The following is a 22189-nucleotide window of genomic DNA, read 5'->3' as shown; positions in this document are numbered from 1 at the left end:
TTTTTTTTTTTTTTTTTTTTAGCTGAGCCATCCTGCAATCTGCTGGCAGCTCAGCAGCAGCTCAGCTTGGGCCAGGACTCGAACTGCTGTTGCTCAGAGCTCGCACTCCTGAGCGAGCTCTTAACCAACTGAGCCACTTGGCCGGCCCTAAAATTTGTGTTTTAATTCTTTTCAATCCATTGGTTTGTTTTATGGCTGCGTATAGTCTGTCATGCTGGATGTTATATGTGCGCTTGAAAGAATATATCTTCTGCTCTTCCAGGTAATGTGTTTTGTAAATGTTGATCAGGTCAAGTTGGTTGATAGTTTTTTCAGGATTTCTATACACTTGCCAATATCCTTTGTACTTTTTCTGTCAATTACCAGCAAAGGAGCCTTGTAGTCTCCAATTGTGGGAGACTTGTGTATTTCTCTTTTCAGTTTTATCAATTTTTGCTTGCATATTTTGAAACTTATAAGGCATATGTACACATTTAGGTTGTGATGACTTTTTTTAGTGGTAAAATATACATAGCACAAACTGTGCCATTTTAACCATTTTGAGCGTACACTTCCATGGCATTAAGTACATTCATTCATGTTGTGCAACTCTCACCGCCATCCATCTCCAAAACGTTCTCATCTTCCCAAATTGGAACTCAGCACCCACTAAACCACAACTTTTTATTTGCCCTCCCTGCTAGCCGTCGCTATTCTATTTTCTGTCTCTATGAATCTGGCTACTTTAGCTCCTTTATATAAGTGAAATCAAATCATACAGATATTTGTCTTTTGTGTCACTTAGCATAATGTCTTCAAGATTCATTGTATTGTAGCATGTGTCAGAATTTCATCCCCTTTTAAGGTTGAATACCAAACAGTTCATTGTATAGACTGCATTTTATTTACCCATTCATGTGTTGATGGACACTTGGGTTGGTTCCACCTTTTGGGTCCCTTAATGCTGCAGTGAGCATGGGTGACAAATATCTGTTCCAGCCCCTGCTTTCGGTTATTTTGGGTACATATTCAGGAATGGGATTACTGGATCCTAAGGTAACGCTATATTTGATTTTTTTTTTTTTAAGATTTTTATTGGGTAATTGGGGGGATGGGAACAGTACTGGGGAATTAGGGGAAGGGGAACAGACAAGTTGCTGTCATTTTGGTCTTCAGTCTAGTTGTGGAGGACGTTGCTTCACTGGCCCAAGTTGGCAGCATCATTGCGCTCTTCCCTGGCGAGGCAGATCAGTCGCCGGCTTCTGGACGGCCGCTCACTGCGGCTGCTGGCCGCTCACGCTGGCTGCTGGCCGCTCACGCTGGCTGCTGGCCACACACGGTAGCCCATGGCAACCCACTGCCACAGGGACTGCAGCCTACGCCGTCGCCAGCGACTCTCGGCAGCCCAGCTCCAGGTTGAGCTGTTGTTCAGCATCTTAGCTGTAGAGGGCAGTGTCACTGGCCCTCATATGTGGGATCCGAACCGGGACCCTCTGGCATCCCAAGCGAGTTCTTAACCATCGCGCCACTCGGCCGGCCCATATATTTGATATTTTTGAGAAGCATGTGATGTCTTCTTGATGAATTCACCCCTTTATGATCATCTAATGTCCCTCTTTATCCCTGGTAATCTTGTTTTGAAGTCTACTTTGTCTGCTATTCCTATAACCACACCCACTTTTATTTTATTAATGTTTGCTTGGTATGTCTTTTTCCATCCTTTCCCTTTTGTAACCTATCTATTAATATATCTTTAGATTTAGACTGAGTTTCTTTTAGACAGCATATATTGGGTCTTGGTTTCTTGTCTAATCTGATAATCTCTGCCTTTTCATTGGGGATTTTAGGCAATTTACATTTAACGTCACTAGTCATATGCTTGGATTTAAATTTACCATCTTGTTGTTTTCTAGTTGTTCCATCTGTTTCTTTTCCTCTTTTTTCTTTTTCCTACCCACATTTGGATTAGTTGAGCTTTTAAAAATGATTTTCAGCTGTGTTTCTTCAAATATGTTTTTCAGTCTCACACTCTCCTATTCTTCTGAGAGTCCAGTCCAGTGATACAAATGTTAGATTTTTTTGGTCATTATCCCACAGATTTCTGAATTACTGTTGTTTTTGTATTTTTTTAAGTCTACTTTCTGTTATTCAGATTGGAAATTTTATTGATCTCTCTTTGAGTTCACTTATTCTTTCCTCTTTCATCTTTAACCTACCACTGAGCCTTTTAGTGAGTTTTTAAATTATTGTACTTTTAATTACATAGTTTCTCTTTGGTTCTTTTTTATATCTTTGATTTATTTGCTGAGACTTTCTATTTTTTATTTATTTTAAGAGCGTTCATAATAGCTCACCGAAGCATTTCTATGATGGCTGCTCTGAAATCCTTGATCAGTCCTAGATAATCCCAACATCCGAGTCATCTCAGGTAGTGTTGGCACCTTTAGATTATCTTTTCTCATTCAGCTTGTGATTGCTTTGGTTCTTGGTATGACAAGTGGTTGTTTTTTTTTATTGTATCCTGGACATTGGGGGGTACTGTGTTGTTTTCTTCTTCTTTTCAAGTCCTTCTTCTGTTCAATGTCCTGTTGGGCTTCATTGTGCCCTGTGGGCAGGAGGAGTTGGTGTCCTTCCCTCAGCCTCTCGGCCCTTGGCTTCATGGGGGGGCTGGAGCCAGGGAAGTGGGGGTGGGGGGCTGTGTCTGTCCTCCAGCAGCAGCTGGTTCCCTGCACACCCACAGGCATGTCCCTCTCCGGTCCCCTGACCTGATCCTGATATTTCTGTCGAGAGCACTCAGAGGTCTTTCGAGTGAATGCACACTTCTCTCCAAGTCAGGATTTCTCAGCTCTTCCAAACTTACACCCTGGCCCACCCTTGGCCTTGAATCATTTGCTAGACTTTTAGCTGATGCCTTCGTGTCTTCTGGCTGTCACTTTGTCCTGTGCCTGCTGAAGGGGAAGCAGGTTGTGAGCTGCGTTTCTCCTCGGAGGACCTGCCCCTCTGCAGTTCAGCCATTCGGCTGCCCTGCATCTCTGACTTAGACTCAAGAAAAGTGATCCATTTTGGAGACTATCCACATTTTTCTCATGGTTCTTTGCAGCTTTCTACATCCTACCTGGAAGCAGAAATTAGAGGTTTTAAATCACAGTTACTCACTTTCATCTGCCTGTAGTCATCCACCCAGAGCGTTGCATGAACTTTTTTTTTCCAAATGACTTGAAAAGCATTTCCCAGCCATATTTAAAAGCTAAAAACTGTGAATGATCTGCTTTTTCTCTTCTTTTGTAACCTAGTAACCAAGATCATTAATGACTATCAAAGTTAAACGTTTTTCCTTTGAAAAAATTGAAGCATCAACACATAGTCAGAAGGTTAACTTTTTTCTCTTTCCTTTGGAGGTTCTTGAATTATCTTCTTTTAAATATATATGCGTTCTCTCTGACCAATTAGGACAGTATGTCCTGTGGACTCTCAGAGACCATGCGGTTTGATTTATTTGTCTTTTGTGTTGGGTCTGTTTATCTGGGCTTGTTAGTTCTGCAGTGTGCACAGAGTGACAGAACATTTTTGTGAAAGTTTTTTTGTTTTTTTTGTGTGAAAATGTTGTGAAGCTCCAACTTCTGTGGCTGTGTAACAGATCACCTTAAACCTTAGTGACATAAAGCAGTCACTTATTTTCACAGATACTGTGGATGAGAAGTTTTGACAGGCGTAGCGCAATGGTTTGTCCCTGCTCTGTAATGCCGGTGGCCACAGCTAGAAGACTCAGGATGGGGCCAGACCCACCCAAGGCTGTCTCTACACACCTGGCAGCTCCTCTCCACAGGCTTCTTCATGTGGTCTCTACACGGGCCTGGTTGGGCTTCCTTACAGCATGGTGGGCAACCACATGGGGATTGGGGAGCCACAGGGAGGCTGGGGGGCCACAAGGGGGCTGGGGGGGCACACAGAGGCTGGGGATTCACACACAGGCTGGGGAGCCACACGGAGGCTAGGGGGCCACACGGGGCCTGGGGAGCCACATGGCTGAGGGGAGCCATGTGAAGGCTGGATGGCTACGTGGAAGCTGGGGGGACCACATGGAGCCCGGGGGACCACACGGAGGCCGGGGCGCCATGTGGAGGCCTGGGAGCCACATGGAGGCTGGGGGGCCACGTGGAGGCTGGGTGCCCCATGTAAGATGGATTGCCTGTTTTTACCTAGCTCCAGAAGACATGTAGTATCACTCCTTCCACAACCTGCTAACTGAATCAGTTACAAAGGCCCGCTCAAGTTCAAGGAAAATGGACATGAACTCCGTCTCTTATTGGGGGAGTAGGAAGATTCAGGAAGAGTATATGAAACTAGAAATATTGCAGTGGCCATTTTTAGAAAATGCAATCTGTTACAATTCATCTCCAAAGTCTTCAAGAGATAAGAAAAAGAGGGAACGGGGGGCGGGGAGAGGGTGCTGGCTGCAGTCCCCCTTGGAGCCCCTTTAGAACCCCCACACTTTCTAGCTCCTGTTTCTTTTTGGCTAATATGAGACCGTTCACTTCCAGTTATTCTTTGGTTCGGGATATTGGCAAGTGTCCCTGTTCAAAGAGTTTCTACTGTGTGTTTTTAAGGATTTGTTAGCCCCTGTGTCCCCTTTAGGGTCCTGCTAGTTAGCTTTTCTCATGCAAGGCTTTGCATCTCCCGGCCCGACCTCAGACAGGCTGGCTGGAAGAGGCCGGGAAAGCTTGGGGCGTACACGTTCAGCACGAGTCTGAATTTGTCACCGCGTTTTCCTTTCTGACCTGGGATTTGGGAAATCTAGGTAGACAATTTTAGAATTTGAATTGACTTTGGAGGTCTCCTCGTGTCAAGTAAGGAGGATAAACCATTGGATACTCAGGATGTCTTTTTCTGTTTATGTTCAGAAGCCCATCAAAATAACAATCCTGTGTTTGTCAAAAGTCACTCCAGGTGGCCATCGTGACTTCGGGTTGTCCTTGGTGAAATAATGTCATTTACGTGAGGTGGACGCGTGATGTAGAAATACACAGTAAGCAGGCATTTGGCCCAAGGGGCTTAGGCTTGGACCCAGATGGTCCCCCGAGATCTGTAGTGGTTGGTAGAACAACGTGTCTACAATCCCACGTGTCCAGAACCTGGCCCAGAGCCACCTCTCATCACTGTAGAGCCGAGGACCCTGCTGTTACCTGCTCGCATGTCTCCGTCTGGAGTGTCGTTCATCTGTAAGGGGACGTGTATAGAGAGAGGGCAGGCGGAGCCCGTCAGCTGGCTCGAGGTGGGGCTTCCTGGACCTGCCCCTGCCGTCTCCCCGAGACACCCTCCTACAGACAGACAGACAGCGCTCAGCTCACTGAAGGGCTTCGTGAACTACTTAGCACTCAGACTCCCCTTATCGTTGCAGGCAGGCTGGCCTCTGGCCTCAAACAGATGGTGACTTGGGTCTCCGATGTGCCTGCGGTCACCACACCAGGCGCGGAGCTGCAGGACTGAGTGTCCCTGCTGACTCACAGCGGAACCCCCACTTACTGAAGCCCCCTCAGCCTAAGGCCGCCAGGATCACAGTCGCCTGGACAGGTAAGCATATCTAGTGGCTGTGGCAAAGGAGTGACCCCTCCTGCTGCGTCGTCTGAGCCCTTAGTGCTTCTGACATCACCGGCTGCCTGTAATTTCCACTGACTGCATGGAATTTGCGGTCGTGGACGTGCTAAGAGATGCCCAGAGGACACGCTGCTCTGAGGACAGCCGCAGCCTCGGCTCCTTTGGGCACTGCCAGCCTCGGCGTGCTGCTCCCCAGAGGCACAGCGGAGCCCGCTTCTGGTCTGGGTGTGGGCATGCCACCTCTTCTCTTGTCTCCGGCTCCGGTGTTACTGCTGTGTCCTGCACTTACATAGCCCGGTCACCTGGGAGTTTGCTCTTTTTTTCTGTCCACCCTCCGGCTCCCTCTGTCACCCACCTTTTGTCTGATAGGCGATTGTGGTTTCTGGGCGTTCGGTTTTTTGGCCTGGACCCCGACAAATAAGGAGCGTGTGTCCTCGTGGCTGGTTCCTCTTCCTTCCTTCCGGCTGGAATGGGGACTCAGTGACCTTCATGACAGAGCCAAACACAGTGGGCAGAGCAGAGGCACAAGGTTCCCAAGGCCAGTGGAGCGTCCGCCCCAGCTCTGCCCTCCAAGAAACAAAATCTCTCTTGTTTGTGCCACGGGCTCTTCCTAGCAGCCACACGCCACTCCTACCTGTCCTGCTCTGCATCTAGTGGAGAAGGGGGTCTTGGTGTCTCAGCTACGTAAGAAAGGAAATCCTTCCCCGAAGGAAATAACTCAGCTAGTTTTTTATGTAATCATAAAAACATTTTGTAAGGAGGGCATGCAAGCAGATATTTAAACGTCTTTGCTGGTCTGTGACAGTCATGTCACAGATCTTTGGTCAGGGTCCAGTGGAGCAGCCATCGCTCTGTCCCTCTCTCACCTGAACCAGAATGAAAGTGATGTATGTGACAGACACGGTGGGACAGGCCTGTCAAGGTGGCCGCAAGCAAAGTGGTGAAAAGCTTAGGCTCCAGAGCCCGCGAATGCATTCGTGCGACCTCTGACCCCTCCAGGCCTCGGTTTCTTCCTCTGTAAAATGGGGGTATTATTAGTTGTTACCTCACTGGGTTGACATGGAGAACAAAGAAGACAACTTATGTAAAACAGCATAATACGTGATCTCCACATACATTTACAGTCCACTCTCATTTGTAAACAAAAAAATGGCCAACGTGTGTTTTGACTGTTCTCAGCAGCTGGCAGTGCCCTGAGGGTGATAGTCCCCCATGAGTTGGGGCCTCAGCGTTGCAGCTCCAGGCCCTCAGTTTAATCGCAGCCCCTAAAGGGAAGCAGGGGCTGGAGGTCGAGCCCTGGAGAAGGCAGAAGCAGAGCTGGGGAAGAAGGGCCCACCTGCCGCAGGTGGCGGCCAGAGGCTGCCTGGTGGGCACGGTGTCCCAGCAAAGGTGATGACTGGCTGCCCCCACACGTCCTCCATGGAATATGGCGGGTGGAAGCTAACCGGTAACTGAGAGGGTGGGGGGTCCCGGGGGCCACAGTGTGTCAGTTCTGTCAGACCTCAAAGGTCAGCCCACAGCAGACCCATGGCTGCCCTGACCCCGACTCCCAGGGGCCACGAGATGGGTGCTTGTCTCCGAACCCCAACTCCAGCCTTCTCTCACCTTCTGTGAACTCTTAAGTAGATGGATTATGATGCAATTGATTATGTGTCAGCTCAGCCATTATTTCAATTGGTAATTGATCCCCATGGGCTTGTGTAAATCGCTCCAGCCACACTGTACGTGTAGGAGACCCAGCAACCTGGCGCCGTTTTCTGTAGGGGCCGGGTCACACTTCCTGCTGACATCCCCCTGATGGCAGCCCAAGGCGTGACCCACCTTCCAGGGAGGACCCCAAGCTACCAAAGGAAAATTACATTGTGCTTGGAGTACTTTATTTAAGGATAAAAACGTTTCTGGTAAAATGTTAATTTGTAAGCTTGAGTGATTACAGGGATAACCCACGTTGTCTGGAAAAATTAGATTGTGTTGTTTCCTGCCAGGGCTGAATTAATGAGGTGTCACTTGGGTGAACTCAGTCTTTTATCAAGATCTGTTTTATGATGTATAATCTGATGTTGATGGACCCGCAGCGCCCAGAGCCAGTCATCCTGCAGTTAACACATTCGTCTGTGTTTCTACAAACCACGCAGCCTATAGCACAGAATATGGGGCCACGGCCTTACCTGTGTCATCAGCATAACACATTTACACACACACACACACACACACACTCTCTCTCTCTCTCTCTCTCTCTCTCTCTCTCTCTCTCTCTCTCTCTCTCCTCTCTCCTCTCTCCTCTCTCTCTCGAGTACACATGCTAACTCACGCACACGTCGCATCTCCCCTGGCTTGTTAGATTTTATTTCCATATCAGAGAGACTGACCAGATAGATACACACGCCACGCATGTGTCAGATGAGCTCTTCTTGCAGATCCTGCTAGCAAACAGTGATGGTGACAATGGCGGGGAACGTGAGGAGAGTGTGTGGGGACAGCCTTTAAATAAAACCAGATTCCTGATGAGAATGAGGTTCCGTTGTTCTTCCCCGAGTGGCTTAACGTGACTTGCCGTAACTCTGGTGTCGCACATGTGACATTTGGTCCAGTGCTTTGCTGGTACCTGGGCCATCTTCTAGGCCTTCTTGTGTTACTGTGAATGCCGAGCGATGCACTGAAATCTGGTGCATGTCGGTTTGGGGCCTGCTGTCCCCAGGCAACACCCGCCCTGTGTTGCCTGTTTTGAGGTCAGAGGTCAGAACATACCCGTGGTGTGCTGCTAAAAAGGGTGAGGAACGGGGCTTCTGGTGAGTTGTGTGTTCTATAAGAGCGTTAATTTACATAATGACTGATCTGTAGTTATCACTCTTATTTTGTCCCCAAGTCACCTTTACAAACCTTTGTTGGGTGGTCCCAGGGGAGATTCAAGGCTGGAAAAAGTAAAGCCAGTTGCTCTGTAAGTGGCAGGGCCTCTGAGTCCTCACCTGTGCCTTTTGGGGAGGAGGTCGCGCGCTTACCTGTGGGTGACATTGTCCAGGGGCATTTACCTCCATGAAACTCGCCCCACGCCCACACTGCCATTCATTCCTGCAAAATGGGCACATGGCAGGCCCCTCTGTGTCCCTGTTCCTGAGGGCACAGAAGCCTGCGACAACGGCTTGGTGACCTGAGGTATTGCACTGACATTACATGGCCTGGGGCACGGAGTCTGAGCCAGGTGTGCGGGAAGCCAGACACGGGGCTTGGGGATGCGCTGAGCTACCCCAGCAGCGTCTCCAGTGGGGCAGGTCGGGGGACTGCATGATAGGGAAGGTCTTCGGGAAGCTGGAAGCCAGGAGGCCTGGACAGAGGAAGTGCTGTGTCTGAGGTGTAGCATTCTAGAGGGTGCGTGCTCTAGGGGGCTGAGAGGGCTCCACCCTCCGCTCACAGGAGGCACTGATGGGTAGGGAGGCTGAGGCCCAGGGAGGAGCCTTCCTCAGCTGGCACAGTGGTGGGCACACAGTGTGACTGCAGCAGTGTCACCCGCCTGGAAGGGGCCCAGAGGGAGGTCCTGCAGCCCTCAGGTCCGGGCCCCAGCAGGCAGAGCCCCACCCTCTGTGCAGCGGCCCCCATAGTCCTGGGGGTGCACGTCCTCAGGGTTGCTCTTCCAGGGCACGGGGAGCCCCGTGCTGAGGCTCCTCGGCCTCTGCCTGACGCTGCAATGCCCCAGCCCAGTGTGGCCACCCCATCAGTACATTAGCAAACGTTTGTCTGCAGCTTGTCCCCATCAGCCCCTTTAAGGATGGGGACACTGACAGGCTGCCCAGGGCCACACAGTGAGGGGGCAGTGAGGAGGGGCTGCGAAGCAGGGTGAGCCACACTCTGGCTTCACCAAGTGGGCAGCGAGTGGGGACCATTCAGGGAAGTGGTGCCCACGCCGAGAGGTGGGGGATCCAAGGCATTTGGGGAACAAAAACAGAAAACGTGGTGATGGCTGAGCTGGCGGGGCAGTGGGGAGAGGGCGGTGTGAGGTGGCTCAGCAGGTCCACAGCAGGTGTGAGTGGTGGCTGGGCCTCTGGGTCTGAGCCCAGGCGCAGTTGGGCTGGACCCCCAAGCCAGGGCTCCTTGGCATCTCGTGGGGACTGAAGCCACAGGAAGGGGCCCACAGGCACCAGGGGTGTGAGAGCCAGGGACATTCATTTTATTCTTCTCTCATCGGCCTCTCACCCAGTGAGACCAAGGAAAGGCGCATGTGGGTGCGGGGTGCCCGGTCGCCTGTGAGTCCGTGACTCCATAATGCTCCATGGAAGCAGACGGAGACGCAGGGCTGTGCCCAGAGGGAGGGCTGCGGGCCGGGCTCCCGGGGTGCGGAGCCACGCGGCCTGGCCCACCCGTCGGTCTTGCACTAGGTCAAACTTCAGAGGCTGTTTTGGGGGAGAAGGGGCAACCTGAAGGAGGAATCTGTGGCAGGGGCCTGGACGAAAAGGGAGGAAGGCAGCAAGCCAGAGAGGGGGGGGGGGGGGGCTGGGGGGCGCTGCTGATAAGGGCGTTGGAGTCGTCAGGTCAAAGAGTCTCGTCAAAGAGCACTTGTTTTCAGCTGCCAGAGCTAAAATCTTTTAAGAATGTGACGTGGAGCTTTGCCAAAGCCTCATTGGCTAGACCTGGGATACTGGCTGGGAGTCGGGGTGGGGGGCAGGAAAGCATGTTTGGAGAGGGGAGCGAGTGAGGGGTGACCCCAGGAAGGGAAGGATTGCAGCTGGGAAGACTGCCTGGCTGGCACTCTGCAGGCTGGACCCTGGGCCAGGGGAACCTCCAGCCACAAACCTTCCTGTGTCTGCTCCTTGGTTCTTTGAGGCGCTCAGCATCGTTCCAACATGTCCATGTCCTGCAATGGCTGTTTCGGGACTTCTGGGTGGCACCTTCATTGTGGGGGACGTTGTGGATGTTCCTCACTCTGGCCCCCGGCCCACATTGTCCCCCACTGTGGTGACGTGCTCCGAAGCAGCGTGTAGCCCGGCCCAGGACCTTGACCCAGCCCGCTCAGCTCGTCCACGAAGCGGGCAGCTCTCTCCTCGAGCCTGCCCCTTGGTGGAGGGCTCTCTGGGTTTCCGGTCAACACCTGGCTGAGCCCCAGAAGGCAGCAGGGTAAGGGCTTTATTTCTGGGGAGGGATTGTCTCCTCTGGGTTTTATTATAGGGTTTTTGGTCCCTGGGAAAGCGGGAAAGGAAGATCCCGTGACCTGCCTGTTTTGTTTTTTCTCAGCGATGGCTGAGCTCTCCGACGGCGGGTCCTGTGACCAGGGCTGTGGGCCAGTTCCCAGGCATCAGCTTTCCCAGGTACCATGGAACCTGCAGAGGCTGCTGCAGCTCCCGGGCCACACACTGTCCTGCCGTCTAGGTGGCCCTAGAGCTGGAAGAAAGCCCAAGGGTCCTTGGTCCCACCCTCACTGTACAGGTACACATTAGGCCCGGCAGGGCGGGCGATTGGCCCAAGTCCCACAACCAGCCAGTGGTCAGGTCAGGACTAGCCCCTGGCTCTCAGACCATAGGCCTAGAGTCACTCCTTCAGGGTCCCTTTCAATGACAGAGTGAAACGGCAGCAACCATGACAAGGAAAACTGCACTGCATGGAGACTGGAAGGTGACCATGCGGCAAGGGGTGCAGCTGCAGCCGTCACATTCAGGCACGACATGAGGGGCAGTCAAGGTCGGGGCTCAAGGACCAGGAGGCGGTGCATGAGGCCTACAGCAGGGGGCTCCCCTGCCCGGCCGGCCGCTACGGGCCACACCCAGGACCTTCTCCATCCCAGCGTCTGCCCCCAGTGCTCAGCGCCCCTGTCTTGTTTTGGGAGCCCTTGATGCCAGTGATGCACTGGGGGCTGCTTGTCCCCCGCAGCGAGAGCCAGCTTTTAAATGTTCTGGAATTCTGTAAGCCACTCAGGAAACACAGGCATTATTAACAATTAATTATATGAACATACCACTTGATACGTTATATTAAAAACAAAAATCACTTCCTAATTATTCACTATTATCTGTGCTTGGGGTTCTTCACATCTGTACAGAGGAGACACTATGTGATGGTGACTCGGGCGTCCCTTCCCAGCTGCACAGTCCGTGGTGTCACGTTGGCAGCTTGAAATTGGCCGTGGTGGGAGTATTTGCACTGTGGACATGAGAAAACTGTAAGTCAGGGCAGCCTGGGCACAGTCAGGAGACAGAAACCACATAGTAGGTTCAGCAGGGGACGTTTCCTATAAAGTTATTTACCTCACTAAAAGAGTAATTGTCACATGTAAGGATAATAGGGGCGGAGGGAACCCCTCCATAAAGATGAAGTTGTTGGGGGTTCAGCCACAGATGGCAGACTTTCTCTGGGTTAGGCAGGTCGGAGGAGGTCTGGGCTTGCTGGGCAAATAGTAGGCCACCCCTGGGAGTGCTCGGGTCGCCTGCGGGGTGGGGAGGTAGCAGAGGGAGCTGCCAGGTAGGGTGGGCCCTCCAGGCCTTGGGCAGGTGGGTGGTGGGTGGCATTGGTTTTTGTGTTGAGAGGGTTGTAGACGGCCATCACCAAATAAGGTCGCAGGGGGAGAGTGACCTGGGTCTGGTGCTGACCCTCCAGCCACCTTGGAAATTGCTGGAAGCCTTTTCTTCCTGCAGTGTCCCTCCAGTGCCCTGTACCAAGAAAGCTTAACATTGCACCAGCTTTAAGGAGGAAATGTGTGAAGGGTTTGTCCTTCCGTGTCCTAGAGCGTATATTGAAGGGTGTAGTAGGAGCGGAGACGTAATACATCGATTACTATTAGTTTCCTACGGCTGCTGTAAGAAATTAGTGCCCACTGGGTGGCTTAAAGCAAGAGCATTTATTCCTCTTATAGTTCTGGAGGTAAGAAGTCAGAAATCGGTTTCACTGGGTCCAAATCAAGCTGTCAGCACGGTCATGCTCCCTCCGCAGGCTCGAGGGGAGAACCCGTCCGTTTCCTGGCCTTTCTCTTCCAGACCCGTGATCCTTGGCTCAGCCCGTCCTCCACCTTCACAGCCAGCAGCTCAGCATCGTCAGCTCTCTCTGTGCGTGGTGTTCACACTGCCTTCTCCTCTGTGTCAGATCTCCCTCTGCCCCACTCTTAGGAGGACAGTTGTGATTGTGTCGGGACCCCCCAGATGGTCCAGGGTAATGTCCCCATCTCAGGATCCTTAAGTTAGTCACCTCTGCAGTTTCTTTTGCCATATGAGGTAACATTCACAGGGTTCATAGATTAGGGTTATTATTAGGATTATATAATATATAATTATATATACTATTCATATGTATTTATATATAATATATACATTATATATATTATAATTTTAACACTTATATATTAGGATTATTTATGAATTATGTGTGCACATTTATAATATCAGCAAAATTTATAACAATCTTGTGTGGGTATTTATATATATGAGGTCTGACACTTAAGTTTGCGAACTTGTTGCAACAATATTGCTAACCTTTTTTAATATCAGAGGGATTATTCATTATGAATTTGTACCAACTATAGAGATACAGTTAACCAAACTTACTATTTGGAAGTGCTGAAAAGGCTGCATGAAAAAGTTAGACGACCTGAACTTCTCGCCTACAATTCATGGCTTTGCATCATGACAATGCACCAGCTCACACGGCACTGTCTGTGAGGGGGTTTTTAGCCAGTAAACAAATAACTGTATTGGAACACACTCCCTACTCACCTGACCTGGCCCCCAGTGACTTCTTTCTTTACCTGAAGATAAAGGAAATATTGATATAGGAAGACATTTTGATGACATTCAGGACATCAAGGGTAATACGACAATAGCTTTGATGGCCATTCCAGAAAAGAATTCCTAAATTGCTTTGAAGGGTGGACTAGGCACTGGCATCGGTGCATAGCTTCCCAAGGAGAGTATTTCAAAGGTGACCATAGTGATATTCAGCAATGAGGTAGGTAGCACTTTTTCTAGGATGAGTTTGTGAACTTACTTGTCTGACCTCATATGTACATTGACATACATACACTCCCCAGAGCCAGTGGTAAGCATTTATCAGTCTGTCCCTGCTCAGTGCTGACTTCCCACAGGAAGGGGAGGAGGGGAGCCCAAGGCCCCTGCAGCGGGGGAGACGTGTCCTTTGTACCCAAGGTGGAGTGTGTAGCCCCTGCTCTGTAATGAGTCGGCCACGTGGTGGTCAGCTTCCTTGTCCACAAAGGGTAAATGAATCTGGGACAACTGCCCCCAAGTGTGGAAGATTAGGCTTTGAGTTTTCAGCATTTCTTTTGAATGCAACCCATCTGATGGGGCTGTTACACCATTTGGGTATTTTTTTCCTTTGGTTCCTGAAATAGCTTTGGAGTAATAAAGGTGAAAGGGGTGTCTTGTTATTCACTACAAACCCCTTTCAATCACACCTGAGTTTATGTTAATGAGGTCATTTTTGGAAAGCCCGCAGGATGGGGGCCGGTTGCCAGGAGGACCAAAGGTGTGATTAGAAGGTCGGAACTTTCGGCTCCAGCCCCTGAGGTCTGGGGAGGGGAGAGGAGCTGGAGTTTGGATCAGTCACCAAAATGGCCATTGATTGAATCAATCATGCCTGTGCAATGAAGCCTCCATAAAAACCCCCAAAGTCGGGGCTCGCAGAGCTTCTGGGCTGGTGAGCACGTGGCAATGTGGGAAGAAGGGTGTAATCTGAGAGGGCAGGGGCGCTCCGTGTCATTTCCTCATGCTGTTCCAGAGTTATATCTTTTTATAATACACCAGTGATCTAGAAAGAAAAACAGAATGCATCCATGTACCAGGAGGGCGCCTCACCCCAGACTCCATGGGGACAGGAGCTCTTGTTCTTGGGACCCCTCTGGACCTCACCCTGTGTGTCTTCATCAGGCTGTTCCTTGGTGTCCTTCAATATCCTTTGTGGTCTGGTAAGGAAACTCTTTCGCTAAGTTCTGTGAGTTGTTTCAGCAAATGACCAAACCCGAGGGTGAGGTCACCGGAACGCCGCTCTATAGCCATGTGGTCAGAAGCATGGCTGGTCCTTTCCTCACCCCTTACCCTATGCCCTTCTGCCCGGCTAGTCCCGAGTCATAGCCTTGTGACAGGTGACAACCTGGACTAGTGATTGGTGTCTGAAGTCGGAGTGGTCTTGTGGGACTGAGCTTTTAACCCGTGGAGTCCGATGCTATTTCCAGGGAGATGGAGTCAGAATTAATTGTAGGACCCCTGGAGAGTTGTAGAATTGCTATGTATTTGGAAAACCCACAGATGTGGTGACCACAAACATTGGAAGTGGAATGGTAAGAGTAGAGTGGTGGTAGAGGAAGAAAACAAAGGAGATTTTTTGTTTGTTTGTTTTTTTCTGTACAGCTTCCAGGCTCACTGCCCTGGTGGGAGGAGTGTGTAGTAGAAGAGAAGACGCCAGTGTCAGCCCAGGCATGGCACTAAGAGGCCTGGGGGCTGAAGAGCAATGAGTGACGAGCCTGCTGAGTGGCTGAGAGTCTGGGAAGGTTTTGGGAGTCCACGGGAACGTGTTTCCAGTAGGAGGGGAGGCCAGCTGGGTCCCCTGTGCCGACAGGCCACAAGAGACGAGGACTGAGAGCTCAGCTTGGGGGCAGCCACAGGGGTCTCCAGGGACTTTACTAGAGCCATTTCTGTGGGGGGTGTAGGGAGGGAAGCCGACCAGCGCGGGCTCTGGACGCACGCCGGAGAGACTGGCAGCGCAGTGCTCACCAGCCTCGTGCGTTTTGCTGGCAGGGGGCAGAGCCGTGGCAGCTGGAGGGGACTGGGTGTGCGTGTGTGATGGGACTGTTCCATAGAGAGGGAGTGAAGGACGCAGAAGAAGAGGACGAGTTGCGGGCATGTCCTCTGGCTGGGGAGAAGGGAAGGGTCCGGTCACCGTCAGGAGCAGAGGGCTGGCCTTCGGTGGGATGGATGGGATGGGAGGGCAGGCCGATGGGGCGCAGAGGGGGCTGGGTGGGGACTCGCAGCTGCTCGTTTCTGTGTCTGCTTTCCCTGCAATGGGAAGCCAGGTGATGGCAGCTGCCATCCTCCCAGCACAGAGGAGGACGTGGGACAACTGTGGAAAGAGAGGCCCAGGGTCTGGCATAGTCAGCAGTCAGTCAGTACATACATTGTCACCTTTCTTGCCTCAGCGTCACCGTGGCTCAATTTTCCACACCAAACGCCGCAGCCTGTGATCGGGCGTGTGGACGTCAGGGGCTGACAGGCAAGACTGATGGAGCAAGCAGCATGGAGCAAAAACATCTAGTCCCAGAATTTCCAAACAATCGACAAGACTGGCATCCAGCGTCTGTCATGTACATTTTACAATAGATGTCATTTTCCTCAGCATCTTCCCCGAGCAACTGGTACCTTATCACAGAGCCAAACACTTTAAATCCCAATTGAGTGAGCAGCAGGCACCTCTGTCCCTGGGAGCCTCTCCTGGGGGCTTTGTATTTGAAACAGCCGCTGCCATTGTCTGTCCCCAGGACACTTGCTTCCCTGTGGGGGACTGTGGAACACACGTTCTACGCTTCAGCTGCGAGAGGACAGTATTGTGAAATACCCTTTCAGTTTCTGATCCTGTAGATACACACAAATTTAGAAACTGAAAGAACACCTTAATTTATATTCCGTGACTACGCGGATGAGGGCAGAAGAGGCTATTCAGTATGTATTATATTTTGGGTGTTTTTTTTTTAATTAAAGTTTATTGGGGTGACAATTGTTAGTAAAGTTACATAGGTTTCAGGTGTACAATACTGTAATACATCATCTATATATCAGATTGTGTGTTCACCACCCAGAGTCAGTTCTCCTTCCATCACCGTATATTTGACCCTTTTTACTCTCATCTACCACCTTCCTCCCCTCTTACCCTCTGGTAACCTCTAAACTATTGTCTGTGAGTTTTTGTTTCTTCATTTGTTCGTCTTGTTCCTTTGTTGTTTTCAGTTTTATATCTCACCTGTCAGTGAAATCATATGGTTTGCGACTTTTTTTGTCTGACTTATTTCACTTAGCATAATAATCTCAAGATCCATCCATATTGTCGCAAATGGCAGTATTTCATTTTTTCTTATGGCAGAATAGTATCCCATTGTGTATATGTACCACATCTTTTTTTTTAGTAAAGAAAAATGTAGGGTTTTACACACCCTTTTAATTTGTTTTTAAATATTTTTAAGGTTTAAAAGTGTTTTATACCACATCTTGTTTATCCAATCATCTATTGAAGGACACTTTGGTTGTTTCCATGTCTTGGCCACTGTAAATAAAGCTGCAGTGAACCTCGGAGCACATATATCTTTATGGATAAATGTTTTCAGGTTTTTTGGGTAGATACCCAGGAGAGGGATTGCTGGGTCATATGGTAATTCTATTCTTAATCTTTTCAGGAACCTCCACACTGCCTTCCGTATCGGCTGCACCAATCTGCATTCACACCAGCAGTGAATGAGGGTTCCTTTTTCTCCACAGCCTCTCTAACACTTGTTATTATTTGTCTTGTTGATGTTAGCCATTCTAACTGGTGTGAGAAATATCTCATTGTGGTTTTTATTTGCATTTTTCTGATGATTAGTGATGTTGAGCATCTTTTCATATGTCTATTGACCATCTGTGAGTTCTCTTTGGAGAAATGTCTATTCAGTTCCTCTGCCCATTTTTTAATTGGATTGTTTGTTTGTTTGTTTGTTTGTTTGAGCTGTAGGAGTCCCTTATATATTTTTGGATATTAGCCCCTTATTGGAGGTGTTGTTTGCAAAAATCTTCTCCCATTCGGTTGATTGCCTCTTCATTTTGTTGATGGTTTCTTTTGCTGTGCAGATGCTTTTTAGTTTGATATAGTCCCATTCATTTATTTTAGCTTTCACTTCCCTTGCCTTTGCGGTCAAATTCATAAAATCCTCTTTGAACCCAAGGTCCGTAAGTTTAGTACCTGTGTTTTCTTCTGTGCAGTTTATTGTTTCAGATCTGATGTTTAGTCTTTGATCTGTTTTGAGTTAATTTTGGTTCACGGTGACAGATAGCAGTCTAGTTTCATTCTTTTGCATTAGGTTTTTAACTCCCCTTCTCGTTTCCAAATATAGTGGGATGTAACATTTACCAGCAACTGAGAATTCCTGAGGCTGCAGCAACAGATACTCTAAGCTGGAGGTTGTCACAGTCCCTGAGGTCCACCCCCTGGCCTCCGAATAAATCAGTTAGAGGGCTGTCAAAGTCAGTGGCCCGCCCTTCTCCGAAAACTCAGTCCCCTGTGGGGTGTCTGGACCTGAGGCGCTCTGTCCCAGTGTCCTAGGAGCCCTTGTCTTATTTACTGTCTGTCCCTGGAGCCCTGTGGGTCCTTGTCATGCAGTAGATGTAGTGGACTTGGTCACTGGTGGTGCCCATTTCTTCTGAACACCCTCCTTTCCCAGCCCGGTTTGGTGTCAGCCCATGAGACACCACATGAGTGTGACAGAGGGGGCCCGTGAAGCATCAGGCAAGGCAGGCATCTGGGTGGAGTGGGCCAGGGGCAGGAGAAGTGGCTGTCCCAGGGCCACTGGCTGCGGGGGTGGCATTGGGGTCAGTGAGCCCTGCTCTGTGGTTCTGTGGTTCTGGAAGCTCAGCCTGAGCTCAGTCCTTCCACTTTCCTGATGGTTCTGTGAGACTTCTCGTACCCATCAATATCCCCTTCCGCCTGAACCAAATGGAGTGGCTCTGTGGGTGTTCCTGGGCCAGGAGGATGGTCTCCACAGGGCAGATCCAGGTTTGCCGGGCTCGAATCTCATATAATTGTGAGGCTTGTAAAAAGAAGATTATATAATTATGCAAATAAAACTAAGCACAAAGATGAGTATTTATTTAACCAGAAAAGGAATCACACAAAATGACAAACTTTAAACCTCAAACATCACGTTCTGAAAAATAATGTAATTATAACAATTAATTTTCTACCTTGAAATACCTTTCCTATGTTTTTTGATGATAATTTTATAATAGCATTTTCTATAGAGAGAATCAAAAGATAAATGAAGCTTGCCTTTAGCACTGTTGATTAAAATTTGATTTTCTTATTGATAGCTTAGAAAAGATATTTTCAGCTTCACAACTTGTCATTAATGAAATGTCACATAAAGTGTTGGATTATTTCCGGTTGGGTGAAATCTTTATCAAGTTCTTGTTCTAGGTGAGCTATGAGATTACAGGGCATTTCAAGTTCTCTTGTCATCCATTGATGACATTAATTATCCGTTAGTCACCAGTATCTTCTTGTCACTTGCCAGGTGAGTCAGTACAGGGGGCAGTAAGAAAATTCTTGGAAGCCATTCCTATACCAGAGGACTTTCAATAATTTGACTATATACTGAAGTGACTAGGCTCACATAAATATATTCCACTCAACTCAAATGTATCCCCAGCTCACCCCACCTTAACAGACCTGCAGCCACCCCAAAATGTCTGTAGCCACCCCCAAATCGCCCAACAAGAGGGGACATATAATGGAGGGGAAATCAGAGTAGGAACAGAGAGTGGTCATAACCAATTACAATGAAAATCCCTTTTTCTTGTAAATTTTATAAAATGTGCCATCAGATGAGCACTGCCAGGGTCCCTTCCCAGGGACTTGGTGAGACCCATGCAAGTTGCGGGGGGAGGGGTCCAGATATACAGGGTGACTGGCGTCACTCTAACTGTGCCTCAGCCTCCAATAATAATAATAATAATAATAATAATAAAATTTGGTCTCCGATTTGTGAAAGGGCCAAGCCACAAAAAGCAAATCAGTATCCTGAAATCCGGAATAAATTGTCTGAACATTTTCATGGGCTTTATGCCATTGTGCTGCATCCCGGTTCTACAATAGATTTAAGATAGTTTCTGTCCTGTAAATTCTCCTCACAAGCAAAGTGATATAATATGGTCTTGGAGATTTGCAAAATATTGTTTTGTTCTGTGATAAATTAACTTAGGCTCCCGATCCTGGGTAAACGAAGAAAAATTTGCATCTGAAAATGCCGATTGTCCAGAAAGATGGCACTCAAAACACTGGACATTACATATTAAAGCAAGATAAGACTCCGAAAGGTCAAGAGAATGCGGCAGACTGGGTAGGGACCTCAGGACTCAAGGAACAATATGGTGACAAGTTCCCTGAAGAAGTGGGCAACTTAGAAAGACCAATGAGTGCAAACACAAAGAGTTCAACAAAAGCCTACTATCTCTTACCAAAGGACCTGGAAGGGCGTAATTTAGTAAGACAGAAAACTCTCAGTTGGTAGCAGCTCTACTTCAGCCAACACCCCAGGGAAACTATGGCAAGTAGGGAGGCTAGACTTCCACCCTTTCCAGACTGGATCGCAGAGCACTCCTGCTTCCCTGATGGGATGGTGCCAGAGAAGGCTGAGTAGGGTGCTGGGCTGTCAGTAGGAATGCTCCCTGACAGTTCCAGATTGAGCAATGGGACCCTGATGTGAGTGTGTATCATTTATTTGGTGCGTGCTCCAAACAGGTGTGGAAAACCTTTAAAAGTGGGATTCCAAGTAAATAGGATGGGCACTGGCCTGGCATCTTATCCCGGTTCTGTCTCAAGCCAGCTGGGTGACAGTGAGGATAGTAGTTGGTTGCTTTGAGCAGCAAGTAACAGAATACAGTACCTTCTCATGCAATGCAAGAATTATTATGAAGTCCAACAGGCAGCAGGGAGGTTGGCAGTTGCGCGGTGGAGCCATGCCTCTATCTTGGCCTTTCTGAGATTGTCTGGCCTGAGATGGGCGCAGTAACTCAGAGCAGCACTGCCTAAAATCATGTGTACAGATCAGAGGAAAGGGGACAGCAAAAAGGGAACTTTTTCCTCCCATGCCCTTATGTAGCCAGGAAGGAAAAATTGTTCCACAGTTTCCTAGCAGACTTCTCTTTACATTTCATTGGCCAGAACTGGTCACATGGCCACCTCTTCTACCGATCACTGGTGGAGGGTCTCATGATTCATTCCTTGTTGCTGGGCATATTGCTACCCAGACAACTGGAGTTCTGTTAGCAGAAAATGGAGAAGAGCTGTTGGATGGGTGGGCAACAAGCCCGCCATAGTGGAAAGTGGGCTGGTCCATGGAATGTTCTGAGCCTTCTGGGTGAAAGCTCTGTGCTGCTCCTGGTCTTCCCTCTGCAACCTTGGAGAAGCTCTCCCTGGGGGGCAAGGGTCTGTGGACAACCCTAACCATGCAAGCCCCTTTTCCAACCAGTGAAAGGAGAATAGTTAAGTCACAAAGAATAGGAATCCTTGGCAAGACGTCTGGCCCAGATATTTGCCCCACCACCTGCATCTCTAAGCCAGTGAAGCAGAAGTCGGCTGCCTTCCTCAGAACTTCCCTGCAGCAATAGCTGGCCTGCCGAGGTGGCCTGAGGACCCTGTGACGGATGAGCATCGGTGAGGTTAGCAGAAATAAGGGAGAGAGGAGCCGAGTATTGGCAAGTACACCTTAGCTCCATCTCCAGCAAGATCCTGGAGACATTCTTCATCCGTTCCCTGGGGAACTGGAAAACGACCCGACTCCCCCAGCATGTGTGTGGCTTAATATAAGTGCCCGCTAAATTTCTCCTGCAATTTAGGGGACCATATGGGGTTGGCTGTCTTGGTCAGCTTTAGGATATTGTTTTGAAAAAGGGTCATAAATTTTATTTTCAATTTTGTTTCTGTGGCTTTTATACTTTAATATGCCCCTGCAGACGTGCTAAGCCTGACGGTCAGGTTAAGGAAACAGATGGGTTAGTGGAGAAGAGCCCTCCACCCCACCAGAGGATTTTCAGCCTCAGAAAGCATCCTCCTCTCTCTTGGTGGGTGTCAGGTTAATTCGGGGCTGAAATGAGAGTGTAGTGTAGGATTGAAGGTGCATATGTTTTGTCTGGCCAGCTCTTCAGGAGGCTGCCATTCCTTCCTTGTCAGTTGGGGCTGACCTTCCTGTGGCTACAGGGTTTGACATGTGACCCAGATCCAGCCAATCAGAACTCCACCCCTTTAGAAAGGGGCGGGACCACCAAAGCTGGGCCAATCAGACCCTTCCCTGGAGCTGCTGCGCTACAGGCTGCCCAGTCCCTGCCCATCGCCCAGCTATGTCTGAAACCAGATGGAAGCCGCCATTGCACAAGCCAGTACGTGTCCCCAACTGCCCCTCTTTTCAACATAAGCTGTTTTGCGTTTGAATTGTTTCCTGTAACTGAAAGATTCCTGAATAACACGTGGGTCTTTTGAATACCAAATCTAGGCTGTGCATGAGGTGTTCCCGGGGACACCAACGTTGGCCCCGTCCACAGTTCATCCTCCATGAACTGGCATTTGATCAGTGTGGGAAGGGCCTGCATCCATGTTTCAGCCTCATGGCACACCTGCCAGGATACACGAGGCACTTTTCCTTGCCCTTAGCCTCATTTTTCTCTTCTGTTAAATGGCCTGCCTACTTTAGATGCACTTGGGAATGAAATGAGAAACCAGAGATGGTACAAAAATACAATGTCTGACCATTCCTAACTTAACCAAGGACGAAGAGCTCAGAGCTGAAGGTTTTCCTCACTTTTTTTTTTTTTAAAGATTTTTATTGGGGAATTGGGGGAAGGGGAACAGACAAGTTGCTGTTGTTTTGTTCTTCAGTCTAGTTGTGGAGGACGTT

The 22189-nt window shown here is 49.2% G+C and overlaps 1 protein-coding gene across 2 annotated transcripts in view; it reads left to right on the top strand.

Annotated features, from left to right (window-relative positions):
• Positions 1-22189, top strand: part of TM2D3 (TM2 domain containing 3) — a 98454-nt gene that overhangs the window by 21667 nt on the left and 54598 nt on the right. For both annotated transcript variants that reach the window (XM_019637864.1, XM_019637865.1), the window contains exon 6: positions 5378-5550. In XM_019637864.1, coding sequence (XP_019493409.1) covers positions 5378-5550 — 173 coding nt within the window. The remainder of the gene's footprint in view (positions 1-5377; positions 5551-22189) is intronic.

Source organism: Hipposideros armiger, unplaced genomic scaffold (assembly GCF_001890085.2).
Source record: "Hipposideros armiger isolate ML-2016 unplaced genomic scaffold, ASM189008v1 scaffold_35, whole genome shotgun sequence".
In the NCBI taxonomy this organism is placed as follows: domain Eukaryota; kingdom Metazoa; phylum Chordata; class Mammalia; order Chiroptera; family Hipposideridae; genus Hipposideros; species Hipposideros armiger.
Note: the sequence above shows the minus strand (reverse complement) of the source record. Positions and strands in the feature narration are given on the sequence as shown.